This window comes from Microtus pennsylvanicus, chromosome 2 (assembly GCF_037038515.1).
Source record: "Microtus pennsylvanicus isolate mMicPen1 chromosome 2, mMicPen1.hap1, whole genome shotgun sequence".
NCBI lineage: Eukaryota > Metazoa > Chordata > Mammalia > Rodentia > Cricetidae > Microtus > Microtus pennsylvanicus.
The window spans coordinates 138,574,093-138,595,795 of NC_134580.1; the positions used below are offsets into that span (position 1 = coordinate 138,574,093).

The window sequence follows — 21,703 nt, forward strand, 5'->3', positions numbered from 1 at the left end:
GCCAGAAGAGAAGCAAAGCATCTGCCTGAAATGTCAGATTGACAGGGGACTCTCCAAACAAGCAAACAAATAATACTGACCAAAGCCAATTGAAGAAGGAGCCTTAAGAAACTAGGTATGGCCGGGCGGTGGTGGCGCACGCCTTTAATCCCAGCACTTGGGAGGCAGAGGCAGGCGGATCTTTGTGAGTTCGAGACCAGCCTGGTCTACAAGAGCTAGTTCCAGGACAGGCTCCAAAACCACAGAGAAACCCTGTCTCGAAAAACCAAAAAAGAAAGAAACTAGGTATGGTATCTCAGAGCTACATTTTAGTACTTGGAAGCTAAGGTAGGATTTGAGTTCCAGACAAGTCTGGGATACAAAGAAAAGACCCTTTCTAAAAAAAACAAACAAACAAACAAGAAACTAAATATCTATTTTAATCAAGTACTTTTATAATGCAAATGTAATAAACTAACATGCCTCTGACTTTTACACACTTATAACAAGATCAGTACATAACACTGCGGCGTTTTCCCAAGTGAACTTTCATTTAATCAAATCTACAAAGCATTTACTGGGATGACATATCTGACAAAGCCACAGACTTCTATCAAGCAGCAGTGTAGTATAAAAAGTAAAGGAACTCAATAGCCTTCTCTCAGCCTTATCAGCAGCCAGGTTTCTGGGGAAGGACCTACATCCATAATTCCTTTCCACAAACCAGGATGCTACCTCTGAAGAACCAATGGAAGAAACAGTGTGCCTGTGTCACTCACCAAAGACCTCTACTGAGGAAACTGTGGATTAATGCATTCCCTTTTTGGTTTTTAAGGAAACTGAAATAGAAATATATTAAAGATAGCCTCAAATATCCATCAATCTTCTAACTTACATTTTAGACCCAAGTAGGAATCTACAGGTCTTTATAAAGAACTCTCTTCACAGCACAGCTGTAGTTCACGCTAAAACACAAAATGTTCCCTTTGTGCTATAGCCTTACAAATAAACATATGTATATATATGAAAGTTCAGATTCTGCATCAAGCATTATTCATTTCTTGCCTTTTGATATAAACATTAATACAGCCAAATTTGTAAAGCGTTCACTTAACAGTTTAGTGGATGAAACGAGAAGGGATATGTGTTTTCAGCAAAGGAGCTTTGTCAGCTTTAGCAGTATCCTTGGCACTCCGAAGCTCAGCTGAAGTCCCGACCTGTGAGGATGAGTGGAGCCACAAGAGTCCAGAGGTAAAGGAGGAGGCACACCCAGCTGGAGGCCATTTTGACCCACACAGCTAGCCAATTGCTGGATACTTTCTGGAACTTGGCATCAGGACTAAGAAAAACAAGAAGGGGGAGAGGAAGGAAACTTAATATTGTGAAGCTGAATCCTTCCTATACCACTCACTCACCCTGGCCAATGCCAAGAAACCCCTCAGGGAGACTTAGCTACTACTATGGTTCTAGTAGGGACTTAAGAAGCTATTTTAAGTTACTATGACCAACAGACTCTGCCTCTCAAACAGCATTTTCCTTCTTGCTAACATGAAAGATATAACTATTCTTTTAGCAAGGTTCTTATGTACCTACCATCTGAATTATTCTAGTTACTAGCAAAATGGAAATAGTCTCCCTGAAATGGTTCCTGCTTAGGATATTATTACCTTGACCAGAAGACTTTAATATTGCCTTTCTAAAAGCACAGGAAAAAAATATGTCAGTATCAGGCCAAATGGTTTTATGCCATGATTTTCTTAAAGCGACCAATAATTTGAACCACAAAGAATTCCTACTGGGTTCTATTTCAAGCAAGGCATGTTAGCACATGCTCTTAATCCCAGGAGTTAGGTGGATGTAGCAGAACAAGAGCAAGTTTGAAGCTAGACCATCTGAAACAAACAAAAAGGACTCCAGAAAAGGACACTAAATACAGACAGCTTCATTCTCTGAGACAGAGAAGGACACCATAATAAGGACAATTCACTTAGATATATAGGCATTCCCAAGGGCTGAGTATTCTATCTTTGTCTGTTCCTCCTACCTGTACCAGCCGGTTATGGTCATCATGATGTACAAAGAAGCACAGCAGAGCATCAAGTGAAAGAAGGAGTAGTTATACTGCACCCCCTCCTTCTCATTGTCCACAGCCCGACGAGGCTGTCCATCTTCTTCATCATTGGCTCCATTGGTGGTATCACCAAGGATAACACTGTCACTCCCAGAGAGGGTCAGCTTGTTAACTTGGCTATTGCTTGAAGTACGGATGCTGGAAAGTAATCCCAAGAAAATCACATCAAAAGGGAGCCATTTCAGATGTCTTTGACCCATGTACGACTAAGTTATTTCTGGGCTGTTCCTACTTTAGACATAGAAAGCCTGCTGAAAGCCCTATCCAAAGATACAACCTGCTGCCTATTAATTACAGGATGGTGCTCTTCTTAGTAGTTGCTACTTCATGGCTCAATTCCAGAAGCACGCTACCCAGTGTCTCTTCTACTGCAACATAACTGCCTCTACTATGCTTGTAATATACCACCTAGCTCTTCCTAGCCAACTTATTAGAAAGAGACTGCTCGTTCATTTCCTGGCTGCCCAGACTCAAATAATCACACAGAAACTGTATTAATTACAACACTGTTTGGCCTATTAGTTTAGGCTTCTTATTAATTAATTCTTACATCTTAAGGTATTGCCACAATGCTGTGGCTTACCAGGTAATTTCCAGGTGTCTATCTCCTTTGGCAGCTACATGGTGTTTCCTTGACTATGCCTATATATATATATATATCTCTGTTCAGATTTCCCAACTGGCTTTACTCTAAGCCACTGGCCGAAACAGTTTTATTCATTAACCATGTGGGACATTCTTCTGTATATGTGTTGCTTTTATTGGCTAATGAATATAAAGAAGCTGCTTCAGCCTATGGCAGGGCAGAATATAGCCAGGTTGGAAGAGATATAGAGAGAGAATAGGCAGAGTCAGAGACATGCCATGTAGCTGCCTAAGGAGACAGATGCTGGATCCTTACCAGTAAGTCACAGCCTCATGCCGAAACATAAGATTAATAGAAATGGGTTAATTTAAGATTTAAGAGCTAGCTAGAAACATGTTTGAGGCTTTGGCCAAACAGTGTTGTAATTAAAATAGTTTCTGTGTGATTATTTGGGTCTGAGCAGTCGGGAAACAAGTCAGCAGTCTCTGACTACACACTTACTCATCCTTCACTTCTGTCTCAGTGCCATGACCTCTTGAAATTCTTCCCTGGTATCATTCCTCCCTATGACAGGTGAGAGGCTTCTTCCTACTTCCCAGTGATCTCTAGGTGTCCTGTCCCAGCACTTGACAATCCTGCCTTGAGAGGAATTCAAAGAACTCCTTAACATCAACTATAGGCATCTGGATTTCCAACACTGCAGACGCTCACTAGAACGAATTAATGGCTAAAGAAAAAATATAAATGACATAAACTACACGATCATTTCAACAGATAAAGCATATGACAAAATTTAGTATTTTTCAAGATGAAAATACTCAAAGTGACGGTAATGGCAGTCCACACATTTAATCCCAGCACTCAAGAGGCAGAAGCAGGTGGATACTTACTCTGTAGCCTGGTCTACAGAGTTAAGTTCCAGGACAGCCAAGGCTACACAGAAAAACCCTGTCTTAGAGAAGGAAAAGAAAGAAAGAAAAAGAAAATACTCAAAGAAAGAATATAGACTTTTCAACTGATAGGAGCCCATCAGTAAACACAAAACCAGCGTCATACTTAATAATGAAAGACAAAAACTAAAAACTGCTCCCTCTCAAGATCAACAACAAAGCAAAGATCCCACTGTTGAATTTACTATTTAACATTGCACCCTAAGTTCTAGCCATAGCAATTAGACACGAAAAAGATAACCAGCAACTTATTTCAGCACGCTGTTATATACAGAAGGTACCTATTTCTATAGTTCACGTTGTACCATGGTGAACTTGTAATGCCAACACTCAGAAGGCTGATACAGAACGATCAGGAATTAAGTGGTGCATATACATATGACAAGCAGATAAACATACATGCATAAAACAAAGTTATTTTATAGACAATAAAATAAATAAAACAAGCTCAGAGTGGTGGCACTCACCTATAATCCTATCACTAAAAAGAATGCAGAATTCAAGGTCAGTATAGGCTACAAGACTTTGAAAAAAAAATGGGTGAGTAAGATAGCTTGGCATGGTGGTGTACCCATTTAATCCCAATACTTGGGAGGCAGAGGCAGGCAGACCAACCTGAATTCCAGACCACCCTTGTCTATAAAGCAAATTCCAGAAAAGCCAGGGCTAAACAGAGAAAACTTGTCTTGGAAAAAGACAAAACAAAACAAAAAGCTCAGCAGGTGCAGGTAAACCCTGACAATCTAATTACAGCCTTGGACTGCAGAGTGGGAAGGAGACCCAGTTCCTGAAAGTTGTCCTATGACCTCTGTGCCCCGGCAGACACCTACCCACGTGGGAGGTTAAGGCTGAAGAACTAGTTCTAGCTCATCTTCAGCTAAACAGCAAATGTGAAGCTGGCCTGGACATGAGCTCCTCCCTCAACAAAAAATCTAAAAGTAACCAACCAGTCTAACTGCAGTAGTTTGCTCATCCCTACTCTAGATAATCTTTTAAAATTGGGGCCAATAAGATGGCTCAGTGAGTAAAGATGCCTGCTGCCAAGCCCGATAACCCAGGACTAACATGGTGAAAGGAGAGATCCACGTCCCACAAGATGTCCATTAACAATTTTCAGACGTGCACTATGGTGCAACTGTTGCTCCCTCAATACACATACACATATACATACACTTGCAAAGATATGCAAAGAACTTGTATTGAAGGAAGCATGCTGGTAGGATCTGCCTAAGGTGGAGGTGGAGGCAGGAGGATCATGAGTTCAAGGCCAGCCTGGTCTACTGAGCTAGTTCCAGGACAGGCTCCGTAGTTACACAGAGAAACCCTGCCTTGATTACAGAAGACCCTGTCTCGAAAAACCAAAAAAAAAAAAAAAAAAAAAAAAAAAAGAAACCCTGCCTTGAAATAAATAAGTTATTTTAATTCTTTACACTGCTTTTAAAACATATTATTCACTTTCATGAGAATCTTGTATTAAGCACCTCTTATCTAGAACTTACCTAGAATATATAAGGCAGACAACAAAGATAAACAGCCCCCAAAAATCATCGGAACTCTTAGAGTGTCCACTCTGTGACGGTGGAGTATAAGCAGGAGCAAGAGTAGTTGAATTTGCTGGAGACACAGTGGGTGAAGTTAAGTGTGTAATGATGCTCATAAGAGAGGGGTTGCAGGAACGGTCTGAAAATGGGAAAGTTTTGCTATCATTAGTTACAGCTCACTCGTGTTCCAAGGAAAATCAGAGGGCTTGCCTACACACCATTTAGCTGTGTTGTGAAACACAGGAAAAGTATGTTTAGAAGAACCTGAAACTTAGCAATCAGTACTGTATTTACATCTTACCCGATGATCTACCTTTAGAAAAAGTAGTTAAGTTTTATAAATATCTATTGTGACTTCATTGGTTTTGTGATGTTTAACAGACCATTTTAGCTTCCAAACAGGAGCGCATCCCCACTTTTATTCCAGTTACTTAAAAGGTAAATAGCTGAAATCTACTGAGAACACTGACCATTTCCACGTAGTTTTCTATGTTTCGCATTTGCTCTAGCTCCAGTTTGTATACCCAGCAAAGGAGCACATCTACTGATGAGTTAGGACATTCCCTTACCAGGTTCGTTAGTCATGGCCGACCACGTGAGGTAAAGGGTGTACAGAGTGATAATGGAGGACTGCAGGAGGCCAGAGCGAGGCTGATGTTCCTGTGGAATCAAACAAAAACAATGCCATTTAATCTGTACGGAATGAATGACCCCCTGGGATGCACTCAATTATTAGAACTTGAAAGCCTGCTTTCTGACAGTTAAAAGATGACAGGTAGCCCTTCAGTTTCAGTTATTCTACAAAATAAGATAACACATCTGCTGCTGGTTTGCAAAGCATTTCACAATCTTGAAAATTCCTTTGTATCACACAAAGGCTTTCAGTTTCTAACCTCATTATATGAAGAAAAATCCACTCAACTCTACCACAAAATAGCTAGATGACCAATCACTTCTTGGAAATGTCCATTTTGGCTTTTATTCTTTTTTTCTGGATACAGTTGCCCAAATTCAATCCTGCTTCAGCTTCCAGGACTGCTGGAACTAGAGATGTACCATGTCCACTTAGTAATTAAATGTGAGCTAACAAAAAAAAAAAGTAAATGAAAATATTTTTTTTTCTTGGAGAAAGATCACATGTAGTTCAAAGCTGGTCTTAAACCCACTAGGTAGCCAAAGATGATGATGACCTTGAAACAACTGATCCTTATGCCTGGTTCTGGGCTGAAACTCACCCTTGTGCAGGCTGTGTGAGCCTCTAGCAAAAATTCAAGCAACAAACCCAGTCCCTCATGCTTTAAAAAAAATTATTTATGTATTCTTTTTTTTAATATTTATTTAATTATTATGTATACAATATTCTGTCTGTGTGTGTCTGCAGGCCAGAAGAGGGCACCAGACCTCATTCCAGATGGTTGTGAGCCACCATGTGGTTGCCGGGAATTGAACTCAGGACCTTTGGAAGAGCAGGCAATGCTCTTAACCACTGAGCCATCTCTCCAGCCCCTATTTATGTATTCTATGGTGGGTGCGGAACCTCAAATATGGTCAGGAGTTAGTTCTACATGATGGGTTCCAGGGATGGCACAGGGGTCATCTAATAAGCACCCTTATAAGCTGAGCCATCTCAGACACTTCCCTCATGCTGTTTTGAGAAAGGGTCACAACACTAAGGTTTTCTAGACTAGCTTCTAATTCCTTAAGGGATTATTACACTTCAGCCTTCTAAGCAGCTGGAACTACAGAGATGTACTACAAACCCAGGCATTTTTTTCACTTTAAGAAAAAAAGTAACTGGGTAATGGTGGCACACGCCTTTAATCCTAGCGCTTGGGAGGCAGAGGCAGAGGCAGGCAGATCTCTTGAGTTTGAGCAAGTTCCAGGACAGAAGCCAAAGCTACACAGAGAAATCCTGTCTTGAAAAACAAAACAAAGGAAAGGAAAAAGAAAAAAGCAAGGCCATCTGGGATTACAGGCATATCCAACCATACTCATTTTAGTTTTCTCACATTTAAAATAATTCTCTTAAATTCTCTTTTCTCTCTTTCCTTTAGTTAAGAACTCCAGTGGCCCAGATTGGCCTTCACTTGAAGAAATCTTCCAACCTCAGCCTCCTAGGTTTACACTGATTCTCATCATTTTTTTTTCCTAATTTATCTTCAATCATGTGTTTATGTATCTGACTGAGTGCAAGCCACTAATGTGTGGATGTCCTTGGAGGTGATGAGCCTCCTGATGTGGCGGCTGTGGACTGAAAGAGCAATACTTACTGCCAGTAAGTAGCTCACCCATTTCTCTAGTCTCCTTAATTTTATCAATTTGTAAAAGAAGTGTTTATGTTGTGTATGTGCATGTGTGTAACTAACAGGTGCATGCCTTGGTAAGTGTTTTGAGGTCAGAGAACACTGGTTATCAGTCCTTCCTTGTTTTCTCCATCTCCCACTACATCTCCCAGGCTAGCTGGTTCTCAAGTCTCCACTCCTCTCACAGTAGGAACACTGAGATTACAGATATGACTACCATGCCCAGCTTTTTACATGAGCTTTGGGGATCTGAACTCAGGTCTCTTCCTATGTTTGGTGTTTTATCCACTAAGTCACCTCCACATTTACTCTTAGAATAAAAACTGAGCTTGGTAGCTCATGTCTGCAATTCTAGCACTACTGAAGTGGAGGATGAATAATCAGGTATCCAAGGCCAGTCTGAGCTACAGAATGTAAAAAGCCAAACATATAAAAAACATTCTACTCACATTTAAGACTCTGTTAAGGTTTTATTTCTTTGGTTTCAGTTCTTTGAGCCAGAGTCTCACTACATAGCCGTGGCGAGCCTGGAACTAACCATGTAGACCAGGATGATCTCAAACTTGCCGAAATTGCTGATGGACATTACCACACCAAGCTTCAAGTTACCTAGTTTTGGGAGCAGGACTACTTTCTTCTCTTTAAGTTCTGTTTAAATATATTTATTAAGTATGTGTAGAGACATGTGTGCCACAGTATATGTGTGTATGAAGGTCACAGGACAACATGCAGGAGTCAGTTCTCATCGTCTACCCTATGCGTCCTGGGACTGGAACTCCAGGTACCAAGCTCAGGAATAAGCACCTTACCCATGAGGCAACTCACCATCCCCAAGCTACTTAGTTTTTAATGATCAGGAAATGAATATCATCAAGATATAGGAACTCAACCGGGCATGGTGGCACATGCCAAAGAGGTCCCAAAGTTCAAGGTCTGGACTGTCTGGTGAGTTCTAGGCCAGCTAGGACTATAATATGAGAATATCTCAAAATATAAAATTAAAAACTAAAAAGAAAGTAAAAAAAATAGCCACTCAATAGCATATACACGATCACTAAGCTGTAATTACAAATATTTAACAACAATATGGAGAAATATTTAAGTAGCTAAATACAGATAAAACATTGCCTGCAACTTAAGCTAGGCTAGCATTAATTCTAAGTCTTTCACAAGAGAAAATAGAAAACCATCATACCTGAATTTTGGGGAGAATGGATACAACAGAAACAGCGACACAAAAAATCAGGTTAAGGCTGATGAAGACCTTATTTTCTGTGCAGCCATCTGGTTTGGTGTAGAAGATGTAGAACAACACAGCAAATATGATGGAAAGGATATAAAACAAGCTTGTACAAAACAGCAAAGCTGGAAAAGGAAAAAACAATATGAATATCCAGCAGGCTCTCTTTGAGACAATTTCACTCTGTAGCCACTGGCTACTTAAACCTGGCTCCCATCACAAATAATGATATAACCTCCCTGGTCTGGGAAAATAGTTCCTTTCCATTCACATAGTCAGTCAGTCATATAATTGAATCTAAATCTAGAAATGTTTTCTTAGCATCTCAGCAGTATAGTTCCATTACTGACAGACTCCAATGATGAACAGACTATGCTCACCTTCCAGCAAGGCATACAATTCACAATAGGCTTAAATGACAAACTAGCTTTTTAAAAGACAGTTATAGGGGTTGGAGAGCATTTGTGGGTGCTCTTCTAGAGGACAGGGGTTTCGGTCCCAGGGAAATCTGATTCCCTCTTCTGGCCTCCACAGGTACTTCATAAATGTGGTACAGACATAAATGCAGATATAACACCTCCCCACACATAAACATACTGTTTTTAAAAAGTAAGCCTTAGCTGGGAGGTGGTGGCACAAGCCTTTAATCTCAGCAGAGGCAGGCAGGCAGGCAGATCTCTGACTTCGAGGCCAGCCTGGCCTACAGAACTAGTTCCAAGACAGCTAGGGCTATTAACAGAGAAACCCCGTCTCAAAAAAAAAAAAAAAACAAGCCCTAAATTGAGTTTATATATTCAAAACTGGAGATTTTATTATACTCCCTACTTAAGGTAGCAGTATGACGTTCTGCAATGAGTTTAGGCACTTACCAGCATACCAGAGCCTTGGGTTTCCTTCTTCCATTCGATTTACCCATGATTCATTCCAAGAGTGAGCCATGTCTACCAAGAGCACCAGCTGGATGATAATGAAGAAAGTGGCCCCTAACATGCCAGCACTAAACCAGACTGTAAACAAAGGCAACAGTTACTCTTCACCATAACAGTAACATTTCAGAATATAGCTGCTGAACTTTATGAGCAGACTTCAACTCTGGTAAAGGACAGGCAGTAAAGACATTCTGTCTACAACAGTGCAGTTTGATTATCATTTCAAACTTATAGGTATTCTTTAAGGAATGTCAGGGGATTTCCTACCTTTACAAGCATTTTACATATGTGTGTGTTGTGGAGGCCTGAAAATGTGAGCCTGTTTCCACATTTGTGCTTCTACCTCAAAGGAAAAAAAAACAGGGGGTGCCACCTAGGTGTAGACAGAGTTCTACTCTCAAGGTTACTACCAACAGGTGTGGCTAATTGCCAGACCTTGTGCTCCAGGAATAGGGAAGTAGATTGTTCTACCTCAAACAAAAGTCTCAGGATCCAACTAAGTTCCAGTTCCCTTTATGGAGATAACTTTGGATTCCACCCAGGGAGTGGTTTGCCAACAGAATATTTTGGTCTAGGACTTGTGCCTGACTTGGTGACTTGTTTTGTTCTAGCAACAGAATGTTGCTATAAATGTAGCTGGTGACTTTCAATTGGTAAGTTTATTTCCTTGTATCATGTTAATGCAGTCTTTTGTCTTACTCCTAACCTCATGGGGTCAGGGGTATTTTAAGCCGTTGGAAATTAAAGTGCGCGAATTTTCAGTGCTCACTGGAATTCCCTCCTGATACTATCCTATGTTTCTCCATTTTATTGTTTTCATTCTCGTCTTCATAGTCTCTACTGTATTTCAAATCCCTAAGCCTTTACCCTCGCGAGACACGTTTTTGTCAAGGCTGGTCCCCAAGAGTGAGTGAGTGAGTGAGTGAGTGAGTGAGTGAGTGAGTGAGTGAGTGAGTGAGTGAGTGAGTGAGTATACTGAGCATGAGTGAATCAAATAGACATCTGAGAATAGTTTCTTTGAGTCAGCCCCCTCCTTCTATCATGTGAGATCCAGGGTTCAAACTCAGGCTGGTCATCAGGCTTTGTGGCAAGTGCCTTTTACCCTCGAGACCTTTTAAGACTTGCTTCAGTTTGTAGCACAGGGAGTCTGGTGAATTGATTCATGAAAGATAGTTATCAACAATCAGTTAAGAGTACTTCTTTAAAATCGGCCAGACCAAGAGTAGGCTAATGCTTCCAAAATGTCTTTTGGTATTCAAGCTCGTTTTTAAAGACAAAAACCACAATTACAGTGTCTGAGTAGCATTGTAGTAACATCTTTCTGCAGAGTTTAGAAATATTTTCCAGATACCATATGACAATTTTATTTACACTTCCTCTATCTACTTTTGTTTTAGCTTGTACAAACAAAATTATTTTGGTTAGTTCATCTGGACCATGGTCAGGGTCACAGTCCAAAATAGACTGCCAAGGTAGATGTGACTATTGGGGAGTGGAAGGCTGAGGAGTGTCTAGGCAGACACAAAATAGAGTTAGGACAAGATGGTGTTACTTATTTCATCAATTCACTAAGACCTCACATTCTAAATAACTTCCTAAGACTTCTCCTAAACTGGGCAGTGGTGCCGGCACAGCACTCAAGAGACAAAGGAATGTGGATCTCTAGAGTTCTAGGACAGCCTGATCTATAAATTGAGCTCCAGAATACACACTGAAACCAAAAACAACAACAAAAAAGATGTTCCCTTCCCTTTTAGGGAGATGGGGGGAAACAAATAGGAAACTGTCAGATGTCACTTGATGCCATGTCACAGAAGCAAAGTAGGACAGGGAAAAGTCAGTATGGGAGTGTTAGAACCTCATGTTGGCCAGGCAGTGGGGGAGTAGGTCTTTAATCCCAGCACTTGGGAGGCAGAGGCAGGTGGATCTCTGTGAGTTCGAGACCAGCCTGGTCTACGAGAGTTAGTTCTAGGACAGGATCCAAAGCTACAGAGATAAACAAACAAACAAACAAACAAACAAAACCCCTCGTGTTGATAAGTTCTCTGAAGACTTTTCCTCACGAAATGAGAAGATAAACTATTTAGTATAAAATTAACATATAGTTCCAGAAAAGCTGAGAAGTGGTCAAAATATCTCCTAGTTTTAATTCATCACTGTCTTAATGTATGGTCACACAACTAGACACCATGTCTCTAAGGCCAGCTCTTAATCACAGAGTTACACACATCAACCCTTCAGCAGTCCATACCTGAAGTAAAGTGGCCCCCAGGGATATAGAAAGATCCAATCATGATACCAATAATGGCAGCAATTTTGAAGAACCAAAACCTATTAAAGAACAAAATCACACTTAAGAGAAATGCTAACTTTTATTCTTACACTGAGAAAAATGCATTTCTGCTACCAAAAAAAGCCCAAATAGCATTTGAAACATATATGTCTAGGCTTGTTTCTTCATTTGACCCAAAGCTATTTCACTCAATATTTCACACAAAATATATTAAACAAGGCCTTGTGACATATGCCCCTGATCCAATTACTACAGAGGTTGAAGCAGAAAGATACCTGTCAGGAGCTATTTTTCATGACCTATTGTGGGCCTAGACACAATTACATCTTATAAGCAATTGATAATTCAGATGTCAAACCACCCAAGAAATTATTCTCAGATGGAGGAACCCTGCCCAGCAAAGCCAGCAGGGCCACTGACTCTGAAAACTGTTGCTTTCATCTATAATTCGCTTATGCAGTAACAGCTACGTCATCTCCCCATTACCATGCATTGTCATGTAATGTGTACATGTGATCTCATGATTACATCTCAATCTTACGGGCATACATATCTGTGGACGGTCAAAAGTATGACTACTCTCTACACTATGTTATTCACATTACAGTGAGAAATTCAGAAGCCTGTTCTCTATCACTAGCCTTACTGACAGAGCAAGCTGGCCAGATGTGTCAAGGACAAAATTGCAGGTGTCTGGCCTTGTAGGACTTAAGCCTCTCAGAGGATTTATGATGAATTAGGGCGAAACTGCAGGTGTCTCTCCTTGTTCTATCTTACTTAGTACTTCAAGAAACCAATACTGCCTAACTGACTAGCCACGTCGAGGTATTATAATCACTCTTTAGAAATTTAAAATCATGCACATATTCTTTGCCTTTTGCTTAGATCTCTCAATGGTCTAGTTTTATCCCTTTGCATCCTGCAGTGGCTTCTTTAAGACAGTCTGGACCTCCTCACAGATGCAACTGTAGTTTGCTACAAACTAGCTGATAAGTTTTGCTATATATCCTCCAACAATGCCTGTGTCCTTAATAATTTTCCTTGTAGTTTTTTTATTACTAACAAGTTGCTAAGTATAAACAGATGTATGCTTGGGAATTTCTTACAGCAGGAGATGGAAAAATAGATTGGGAATAAGATAGGAGAAATTGGGGGCTGGAGAGATGGCTCAGAGGTTAAGAGCATTGCCTGCTCTTCCAAAGGTCCTGAGTTCAATTCCCAGCAACCACATGGTGGCTCACAACCATCTGTAATGGGGTCTGGTGCCCCCTTTTGGCCTGCAGGCAAACACGCAGACAGAATATTGTATACATAATAAATATTTTAAAAAAAAGATAGGAGAAATTATAAACCATTAGAAAAAAAATAAAGAGCACATGAATAGAAAAGCGTGTGAGAGAAGATTCTTTTCCTACAGCCATTAGACTTTAGAACCTACACTTATTGTGGCTTCTCTTTTTGAACCCTGAGTGAAAGTCTTCAAAGCAGGCCCTTGAAGATTTTCTCTCTTTCCTTCCTTGTTTCTTTCTTTCTTTTTTTTTTTTTAAGATTTATTTAATGTATGTTGGGGTTTTGTGAGACAGCGCAGCTATAGGGTCTGTAACCTAACAATTAGCATGCAAGATAAGTCATTTACATTCATGAGTAAATTTTGGAGGTTTCTTACTTTTAGCACATAAAGGTAATGCTTTTCTAGAATTGTAAGTTCTAACAGTGTTAGCTACATGGAGAGTACATTTATGGAAGAATCATTTATGGAAGAAATTATCCCCCAATCCTCCATTTACAAAATAGGACACAAGGGGCTAGAGAGATGGTTCAGCAGTTAAGAGCACTGACTGCTCTTCCAGAGGACCAAGGTTCAATTCCCAGCACACATGGCAGCTCACAACTGTCTATAACTCCAATTCCAGAGCACCTGATCAACATATATAAAAATATTTAGAAAAACATTAACAAAAAAAATATAATAGGACACAGATACTTTGTCCATAATCACAGTGCTCATTAGCAAAAAAGCCAGAACCAAATCTGATTTTCAGTCTATAACCTTTACTACTGTCTTGAGCTAGGTATGGAGATACAAACCAGTAATCCTACTAGAAAGGTGGAGGTGAGAGGATCAGGACTTCAAGGCCAGCATGGGCTGATGAGACCCCATCTCAAATAACCCAACCAAAGCAACCAACCAGCCAACATGGCTTGCATGCCAGAACATAAAGTATGAAGCTTTGGGAACTGAATATACATGAACTTCACCCCTATCTTCCCACCTAAAAGATCTTAGGCAAAATATTTTGCTTCTCTGAAATTCAGTTACTACATCTATAACAAACATAACATTTACAAAGCTCCCATCAGCTTCCAACTGAGAATTTATGTCAAAGAGGAACTGGTCAGAAGGAAGAAGCAAGAAAAGCAACCCATTTTTTTCCTTAATTTTTTTTTTCTGTTCTAACTTCCTTGTATAATACTATGTGTGTGCTTCTGTTAAGAGTATGTGTCTCAGGCACATGTTTATCTATAAATGAAAAACAAAGTGTCTAAGCATGGTGTCTCACCTATTTTACAAGGTACTCTAAGCAACTGAAAGAAAGCTATCAAAAAATTATAATAAATAACCTTCTATGAATATATCTAACCACTGATTAAATATTGCATTGCTTCCATTCAAATGGCATATCAACAGCTGAAGGTGAGGAACCACGAATATTAAAAGACAATCTTGTGGGTGGTGGAGGTACACGCCTTTAATTCCAGCACTTGGGAGGCGAAGGCAGGCAATCTCTGAGTTCAAGGCCTACAGGAATTCCAGGACAGGCTCCAATGCTACCTGTCCTGAAAAACCCTGTCTTGAAAGACCAAAAAAAAAAAAAAAAAAAAAAGACAATCTTACATACCCATTGTGTATTGCAGCTCTGGGATCTTTACTTGTTTTTACTTTTAACATGAGCAAAAAGAAGGCAAAGAAAAAGATGGCCACAGCAAAGTTGATCCGATATACAGCTTTAAAACCGACCAGCACATCACAATCTTTCTCTGCCTTTAGTATATCAGGCATCTTGATTTGAAATCCTTCTTCACAGAATCCAGGAATCTGAGGAGACAAGGAATTTCAATGCCACCATGAGAGTATCAACACTACAGAAATGTTATCTCAATCCAGAAGCAGGACTTGTGAAGAAAAAAAAGAAAGCCAGAGGTTAAGGCTGCTCTTCCAAAGGTTCTGAGTTCAAGTCGCAGCAACCACATGGTGGCTCACAACCACCTGTAACGAGATCTGGTGCCCTCTTCTCGCATGCAGGGATACATGCAGGCAGAACACTATATCCATAATAGATAAAATGAAAAAGACTGAGAACTGAAATTTCTGACTTCCAATTGACTACATTCTTATTACCTAAGAACATAAACAATTACATTTAAAAACAAAAGCTGGGATGGAGAGACAGCTTAGTCATGAAAAGCAGTTGTTGCTTTTACAGAGGATCAGGATTCAGTTCCCAGCACCCACATAGTTGCTCACAACTGTCCATCCATAACTCGAGCCATGTGAACCAATGCCTTCTTCAGACTTCCAAAGACACCACCAGGCATGCACATAGTACACATACATACATGCAGGCAAAAACACTTGTACACATTATATGTATAGTGGTAGTTTGAATTGGGCCCCATAATCTCATAGGGACTGGCACTATTAGGAGATATTGGAGTAGGTATAGCCTTGTTGAAGGAAGTGTGCCACTTTAGGGATAGACTTTGAGGTTTCCTATGCTCATAATATTGCCCAGTGTCTCAGTCAACTTCTGGTTGCCTGCAAGATTTAAGACTCTCAGCTACCTCTTCAGTACCATGTCTGTCGGCATGCCTCCATTTCCTTGTCATAATAAACTGAACCTCTGAAACTGTTTTCCTTTATAAGAGATGCTGTGATCTTCACAGCAATACAAACACTAAGACACACATACACACACTTTTTTAAAGCTGACTAGTTACAGCTGTTAAGCCTGTAATCCCAAAGTTTGAGAGGCTGAAGTAAAATGACTACAAGTTCCAAGTCAACCTGCACTACACAGTTTAAGATTAGCCTGAATTATTTAGTAAGCCCTTCTCTGAAGACAGGATGTAGCTCAGTGGTAGAACACAGGATGAAGCTATGGGCTTGGGCTTGGTCGGGTCCTCAATTAGCCCACCTTCCTGAGGTTATTTCAATTTTCCTACAGAATTTTTCAGCTACAAACTCTTTCTAAAGGTAAAAGAATATTGTAGCTTAAAGCTTATGCAAACAAGGATAAAACGTTTCTAAATTGTTTCCTCTGGGTTGTTAGACTATGTATAGTAATAATTGTTTAAAAAAAAAATTTAAAAAAAGCCCAGCAGGCTGGGCAGTGGTGGTGCACACCTTTAATCCCAGCACTCTAGAAGCAGAGGCAGGCGGATCTCTGTGAGTTCGAGGCCAGCCTGGTATACAAGAGCTAGTTGTGGGACAGGCTCTAAAACTACAGAGAAACCTTGTCTCGAGAAAACAACAACAAAAATAATAATAATTGTAATAATATCAATGATGTTAAAAGCACTAGCTGGGCAGTGGTGGTGCACACTTTTAATCTCTGCACTTGGAAGGCAGAGGCAGCTGAATCTCTGTGAGTTCAAAGCCAACCTGGTCTATAAGAGCTAGTTCCAGGAAAGGCTCCAAAGCTACAGAGAAATCCTGTCTCGAAGGAGAAAAAAAAGCCCTAAATTACTTGGGCTTTAGAAATGGCTCAGGTATTTATTCCTCTTGTGGAGGACTGGGATTCAGATCCCAGCACTCAAATGGTGGCTCTCAACCATCCCTAACACCAGTTCCAGGGGACATGACACCCTCTTCTGACCTCTACAGATATGACAACATACATACATGTAGGCAGAACACTCATACACAGAAAATAAATCTTTTAAAAGTATCTTAAATGGGGCTGGAGAGATGGCTCAGAGGTTAAGAGCATTGCCTGCTCTTCCAAAGGTCCTGAGTTCAACTCCCAGCAACCACATGGTGGCTCAAAACCATCTGTAATGGGGTCTGGTGACCTCTTCTGGCCTTCAGGCATACACACAGAATATTACATACATAATAAATATTTTTTAAAAAAGTATCTTAAGTGATCTTGATTGAATATTGAATATTAACAGTAAAAGGATTGTAAAATATAAAAAGTAATAAAAAATAACCATGGTAAAAATGCTTTAACTTCTACTTACCTTTTTTAGCTGAGTTTGTATCCCTTCTGTCATCATGATGCAAGACACAACAGTGCCAAGGAAGAGAATGGAAGCATAGATGAGTCGAGTTACAGTGGAATTCTTGCTGATGGGACAGCAACTGCACAGCAGACATGACGCTCCACTACAGAGGCATGGAACCTGTAACAACAACACCACGAGCCATAAGAGCTCCTTTACTAGCTGGGCGGGTGGTGGCTTTAATCCCATCACTCAGGAGGCAGAGGCAAGTGGTCTACACAGCAAGTTCCAGGACAGGCTCCAAAGCTATGCAGAGAGAAACCCTGTCTCGAAAACCAAGAGAGAGATCCTTCAATGCTGTGAGGCAAACGGGTAAGTGGTTTTAACAGAATCCTATTTAATGTGAGCAATGTTCCAGGTCAGGGAAACAGCTTGTTTCTAGAGAAACTGTATCTTGAAAAAAAAACAAAACAAAAAATTCCACTCATTCTTTTATTTATTTGGGTTTTTTTTTTGTTTGTTTGGTTTTGGTTTTTGTTTTTTTTTTTAGACAGGGTTGGTTTCTTTATAGCCTGTACTAGAACTAGGACAGCTTTAGACCAGGCTGGCCTTGAATTCACAGAGAGCCACCACCACCTGGGTCTCTCTTCTGTCCTGAAACTTGCTTTGTAAACCAGGCTGGCCTCAACCTCAAAGATCTGCCCATCTCTGCCTCCAAAGTGCTGGGATTAAAAGCATGTGCCACTTTGCCCAGTCTGTTCCACTCTTTAATGACTAGGCTTGGATTCTGCTTGAAGCTTGACCCCCTGTAAACCATTTAAACCATTTACCCTGCACAGATAGTTAATTCAAACAAACTACCCTGTAAATTTTATTTCTCAGGAAAATAATAAAAATTCTGCCTAACCATCAAGAAATGAACTTCATACAGCCACCCAGGGAACCACCACTACACTGAAACTGCCAGATTTGAGCCACCATCCCTTAGAATGAACAGCAGCTATACAGTGTACTTAATAAGCTCTCTACTGTCCTTTCCTGTCTTTGGTAGAGTATTCACATCCTGGGTATTATTAGCCCCAAGCCCAAATCTACAAACCAAAGAAAGTAAAAACTACCAGCAACCAAAATGTCAGACATATTCTCTCATCAACCTTAGAAGGCAACAACTCTGAAACATCGGCAGTTTCCACCCACTGCTATGGCTCAAGACCTATCTGTGCTACTTTGCTAGACAGTTCCAGCAAATCAATACCCATATTTACTTCTCCAGGTCATAAACACCTTGAGGGGAGGCCACTTTTAGCTTTGTACTTTACACCTTTGCATAGTAGGAAATGAGTAAGTACTGTCAATCTGCCTGTCTACTATCCACCCTGTTTTTTCCATTTCGAAAAAAGAACATTGCAACTCTTGCTCAAGCCAAAAACCTAGAGTCTGAAAGCCTCCCTCATTTGACTTAGAAGAGCAACTTGTAGACAATGTAGACATGCCCATTTAAAGGGAAGTTTTAAAGCTAGGGAAAGCCACCTTCTCAGGCCAATGTAAAACAAACATCACTGGCCTGGAGGGATGGCTCAGCCGTTAAAGGCTAGTCTCACAACCAAAACTATAAGAGTTCGGTTCCCAGCACCCACGGCTGTCCCTCCAGGTACCTTTAAAAAACAAACAAACAAACAAACATCACTTATCAATCCCACTTACATCAATCTCACTTACGTTTTCAAAAGACTCAACTCTGTAACCTCACAATAAGATCCCTTTGCCTCTTTCTCTAAGTCAACTGTCCAAGTAGCAAGATCCGACCACCTGAGTTACTTATCACCAAGAACTCTAGACTTACATATATATGCTCTTTTCAGAGGAAAAAAAAAAGGAAAGTCAGGCAATGTAGCACACATCTGTAACCCCAGCACTGGGCTACAAAGTGAAATCCTGTCCCCCAAATAATAATAATTTGAAGGGTTCTGTTAAAACATACAGGCCAGTTGTGGGAGCTCACACCTGTAATTCCAGCACTAGGTAGGCTGAGGTAGGATTGCTGCAAGTTCGAGGCCAACATGGGCTACAAAGTAAAAAAAGCAAAGGCTAAAATCCTTTGCCTGGAGTGGTAACATAGACCTGTAATCCCATTATTCTGGAGGCTACATCAGGATGGTGAGTGTGAGGCTAGCGTGGGGAATGGGGGTGTAGCCTGGGAACTTTTTTAAGAGACACCTTTAGCATAAGCAAGGTCCTGGGTTCAATCTTAAATACAAAAAAATAAAATAAAATAAAAAAGATGTGAAAGACCCCCGTCCAGCTTGCTAAGCAGCTTAGCACCAGATGAAAGACCCCCCCCCCCAGCTTGTTAAACAACTTAGGACCGGTAACGCCATTTTGCAAGGCTTGTACTGAATATTCAGGGTTTGAACAAAGGGCAGTTTAGAAACTGCCAAAACGAGATAGAGACACCTGTGGCTGGGCCGGGGGAGGAACAGGGAATACCAAGAACGTGGCTGGGCGTCGTCTGTCCCAGGCGGGGAGGAACGGTGAATACCAAGAAAGACACCCGGTCTGCCCTAGATAAGAGCCAAGGCAGCCCATATCTGAATTCTCGGGAACTAGGGACCTTGTCCCTACCTGAACTCGGCCACATTCAAACTGACCAACGAAAACCCTGTAACTACGCTTCTCGCTTCTGTACCGTGCTTTTTGCTCCCCAAAACATATAAACCCATTACCCCGACCTGAAGGCGCACAAGTCCTCTGAGAGACTTTGTCGCCCCAGGTACCTGTGTATCTGAATAAACCTCTTGCTGTTTGCATCCGTACAAGTGGTCTCGCTGTTCCTTGGGAAGGGTCTCCCCAGAGGAAAGACACTCTTGGAGGGTCTTTCAGATGTAAAAAAAACATTACCTAAAAAATAAAACTATACAGTGGGTATCTTCATGACTTGGCCCCTTGATATCCTCCCCTCCCTATTTTGGGGGGGGGGGATGGGAGATAGGCAGTCGGGTTAGATTAAACCCAGTCTCCGGACACCTGCATAAACTGTATTTGCCACTTCCTGTTTTGAGACAGGGCCTTGCAAGTGCTGATAACAAATGATCTGCCATGCCTGGCTCTCCACAGCCTTTAATTTCCTACTATTCTCTTCCCTCATTCCACTCTTGTTATTAACCCCATAAGGAAAAAAAAGAATAAAACATAAAGCAGTTTCTAGATATAAATACCTGGATTGCATCATTTCATATAAAACCAAAACCTGAAATGATGCTATCCAGGGAAAAACGAACAAGGTATTTAAGACATTACCCCTGCCACGAAGCAGAGACTGAATCCTTGGTTCATTACATCAGTTCGGGAATGAGTAAACAATCAGGAAGTGGTTCAATGTAACATGCTTCTCTGAGGCAGATTTCTTAGCTTATTCAGTATATTCTCGGTTTCCCAGACCCTAAAATTAACTTCTTAAAATGTTTTAACAGTGACAAAGTGACTTGACTGATTTCTGCACTTTCTTCTCACAACAGCTCTGGAGGACAGAAATGCCAGGTTGTTTCATCCCACAATGTTTAGGCCGCAGCGCTAATTAAATAAATGGCACAGCCAGTCCCGTCTGAACCCGAGCTGCCGCGGGGCTGACTTGAAATCCGCGTTCCCCAACCAGATCTGCAGAGCGCTGGCGTATGCCGAGCTAGGGGGAAAAACTGGCTCCGGGGACCCTAAATTTCACGACGCCACTTTCAACCCCCTCACGCATCCCCTCCTAGTAACCTCGGCTTCGCCGCTCCCCCTCCCATCCCGCCGGAACCCAGGGTCCGGAAGGCTCGCGGGGGCGGAGCTTCGGAATAGTAAACAATGGCGGCCCGGCCTCCCGCCACCCTCAACCCACACCGAGGGCCAGCCGAGGGCCAGCCCTGCCGCCGCACCCCGACCTTGGGACTCGCCTCCCCGGGCCTGGAGCCCACGCGCAGTCCGCGCCTGCCCGCTCCTCTCCGCGGGCCTCGGAGAGGGTCGGGCCCGCCGTGGGCGACCTGACAGCCATTGCCGCGCGCCTCGGGCGCCGGAGGCCCAAGGTCTCGCTCGGGACTCACCCAGCTGGCCAGGGAGAAGACGCCTAGCACGGCCCCCATGGTGACGCTGGGGCCGAGACCACCGCTCCCAGCGGCTTCCCTGCGCGGTGGCCAACTGCCGGCTCAGGCGTCGCCTCAGAAACGCGACGATTTCTCAAGCCGGAAATAGGGCCCGCCCTTCGTAGGACGCCCAGCACGTCATCGAGTGGCCCCGCCCACAGCTCACAGACTCATTGGCTGAGGAGGAGGGGGAAGGCGGAGCTATGGCTGCTGGAGATGCAGGGGCCACAAAGGGTTCAGGGTAAACAGCCCCTGGTTCACTTGGGGCGCTGGTGATCCTAGGGTGCACAATGGCGCAGAGAGACACAGAGCATCCCCCGCGAACTGTAGTTCTGTGAAGAAGCTGCATCCATACTAAACATCCTACAAGCTGTTTAATTGTGGCTGGCCAGTACATTGTGATTATG

General features: G+C 41.8%; 1 protein-coding gene across 1 annotated transcript; it reads right to left on the reverse strand.

The window, feature by feature from the left end:
* Positions 1-400: 400 nt before the first annotated feature.
* On the reverse strand, positions 401-21,414 carry Serinc3 (serine incorporator 3). Its single transcript, XM_075962979.1, has 10 exons — positions 21,258-21,414; positions 17,197-17,358; positions 14,853-15,049; positions 11,911-11,990; positions 9,600-9,737; positions 8,686-8,855; positions 5,757-5,847; positions 5,146-5,326; positions 2,024-2,248; positions 401-1,318 (listed from the first exon to the last, which is right to left on the reverse strand). The coding sequence occupies exons 1-10, from the start codon at positions 21,294-21,296 to the stop codon at positions 1,180-1,182; spliced, it is 1,422 nt and encodes a 473-aa protein (XP_075819094.1). The 5' UTR covers positions 21,297-21,414; the 3' UTR covers positions 401-1,179.
* Positions 21,415-21,703: the final 289 nt, after the last annotated feature.

Bases quoted from the DNA above. Each gene is read 5' to 3' on its own strand.
- Serinc3 (XM_075962979.1), bottom strand. From the start codon at position 21,296: ATGGGGGCCGTGCTAGGCGTCTTCTCCCTGGCCAGCTGG. The intron at 5,848-8,685 runs GTATGATGGTTT...TTGATTCCACAG, and splicing joins CCATTCTCCCCAAAATTCAG to GAACATCAGCCTCGCTCTGG. The intron at 5,327-5,756 runs GTAAGGGAATGT...TCCCATTTTCAG, and splicing joins GGCCATGACTAACGAACCTG to ACCGTTCCTGCAACCCCTCT.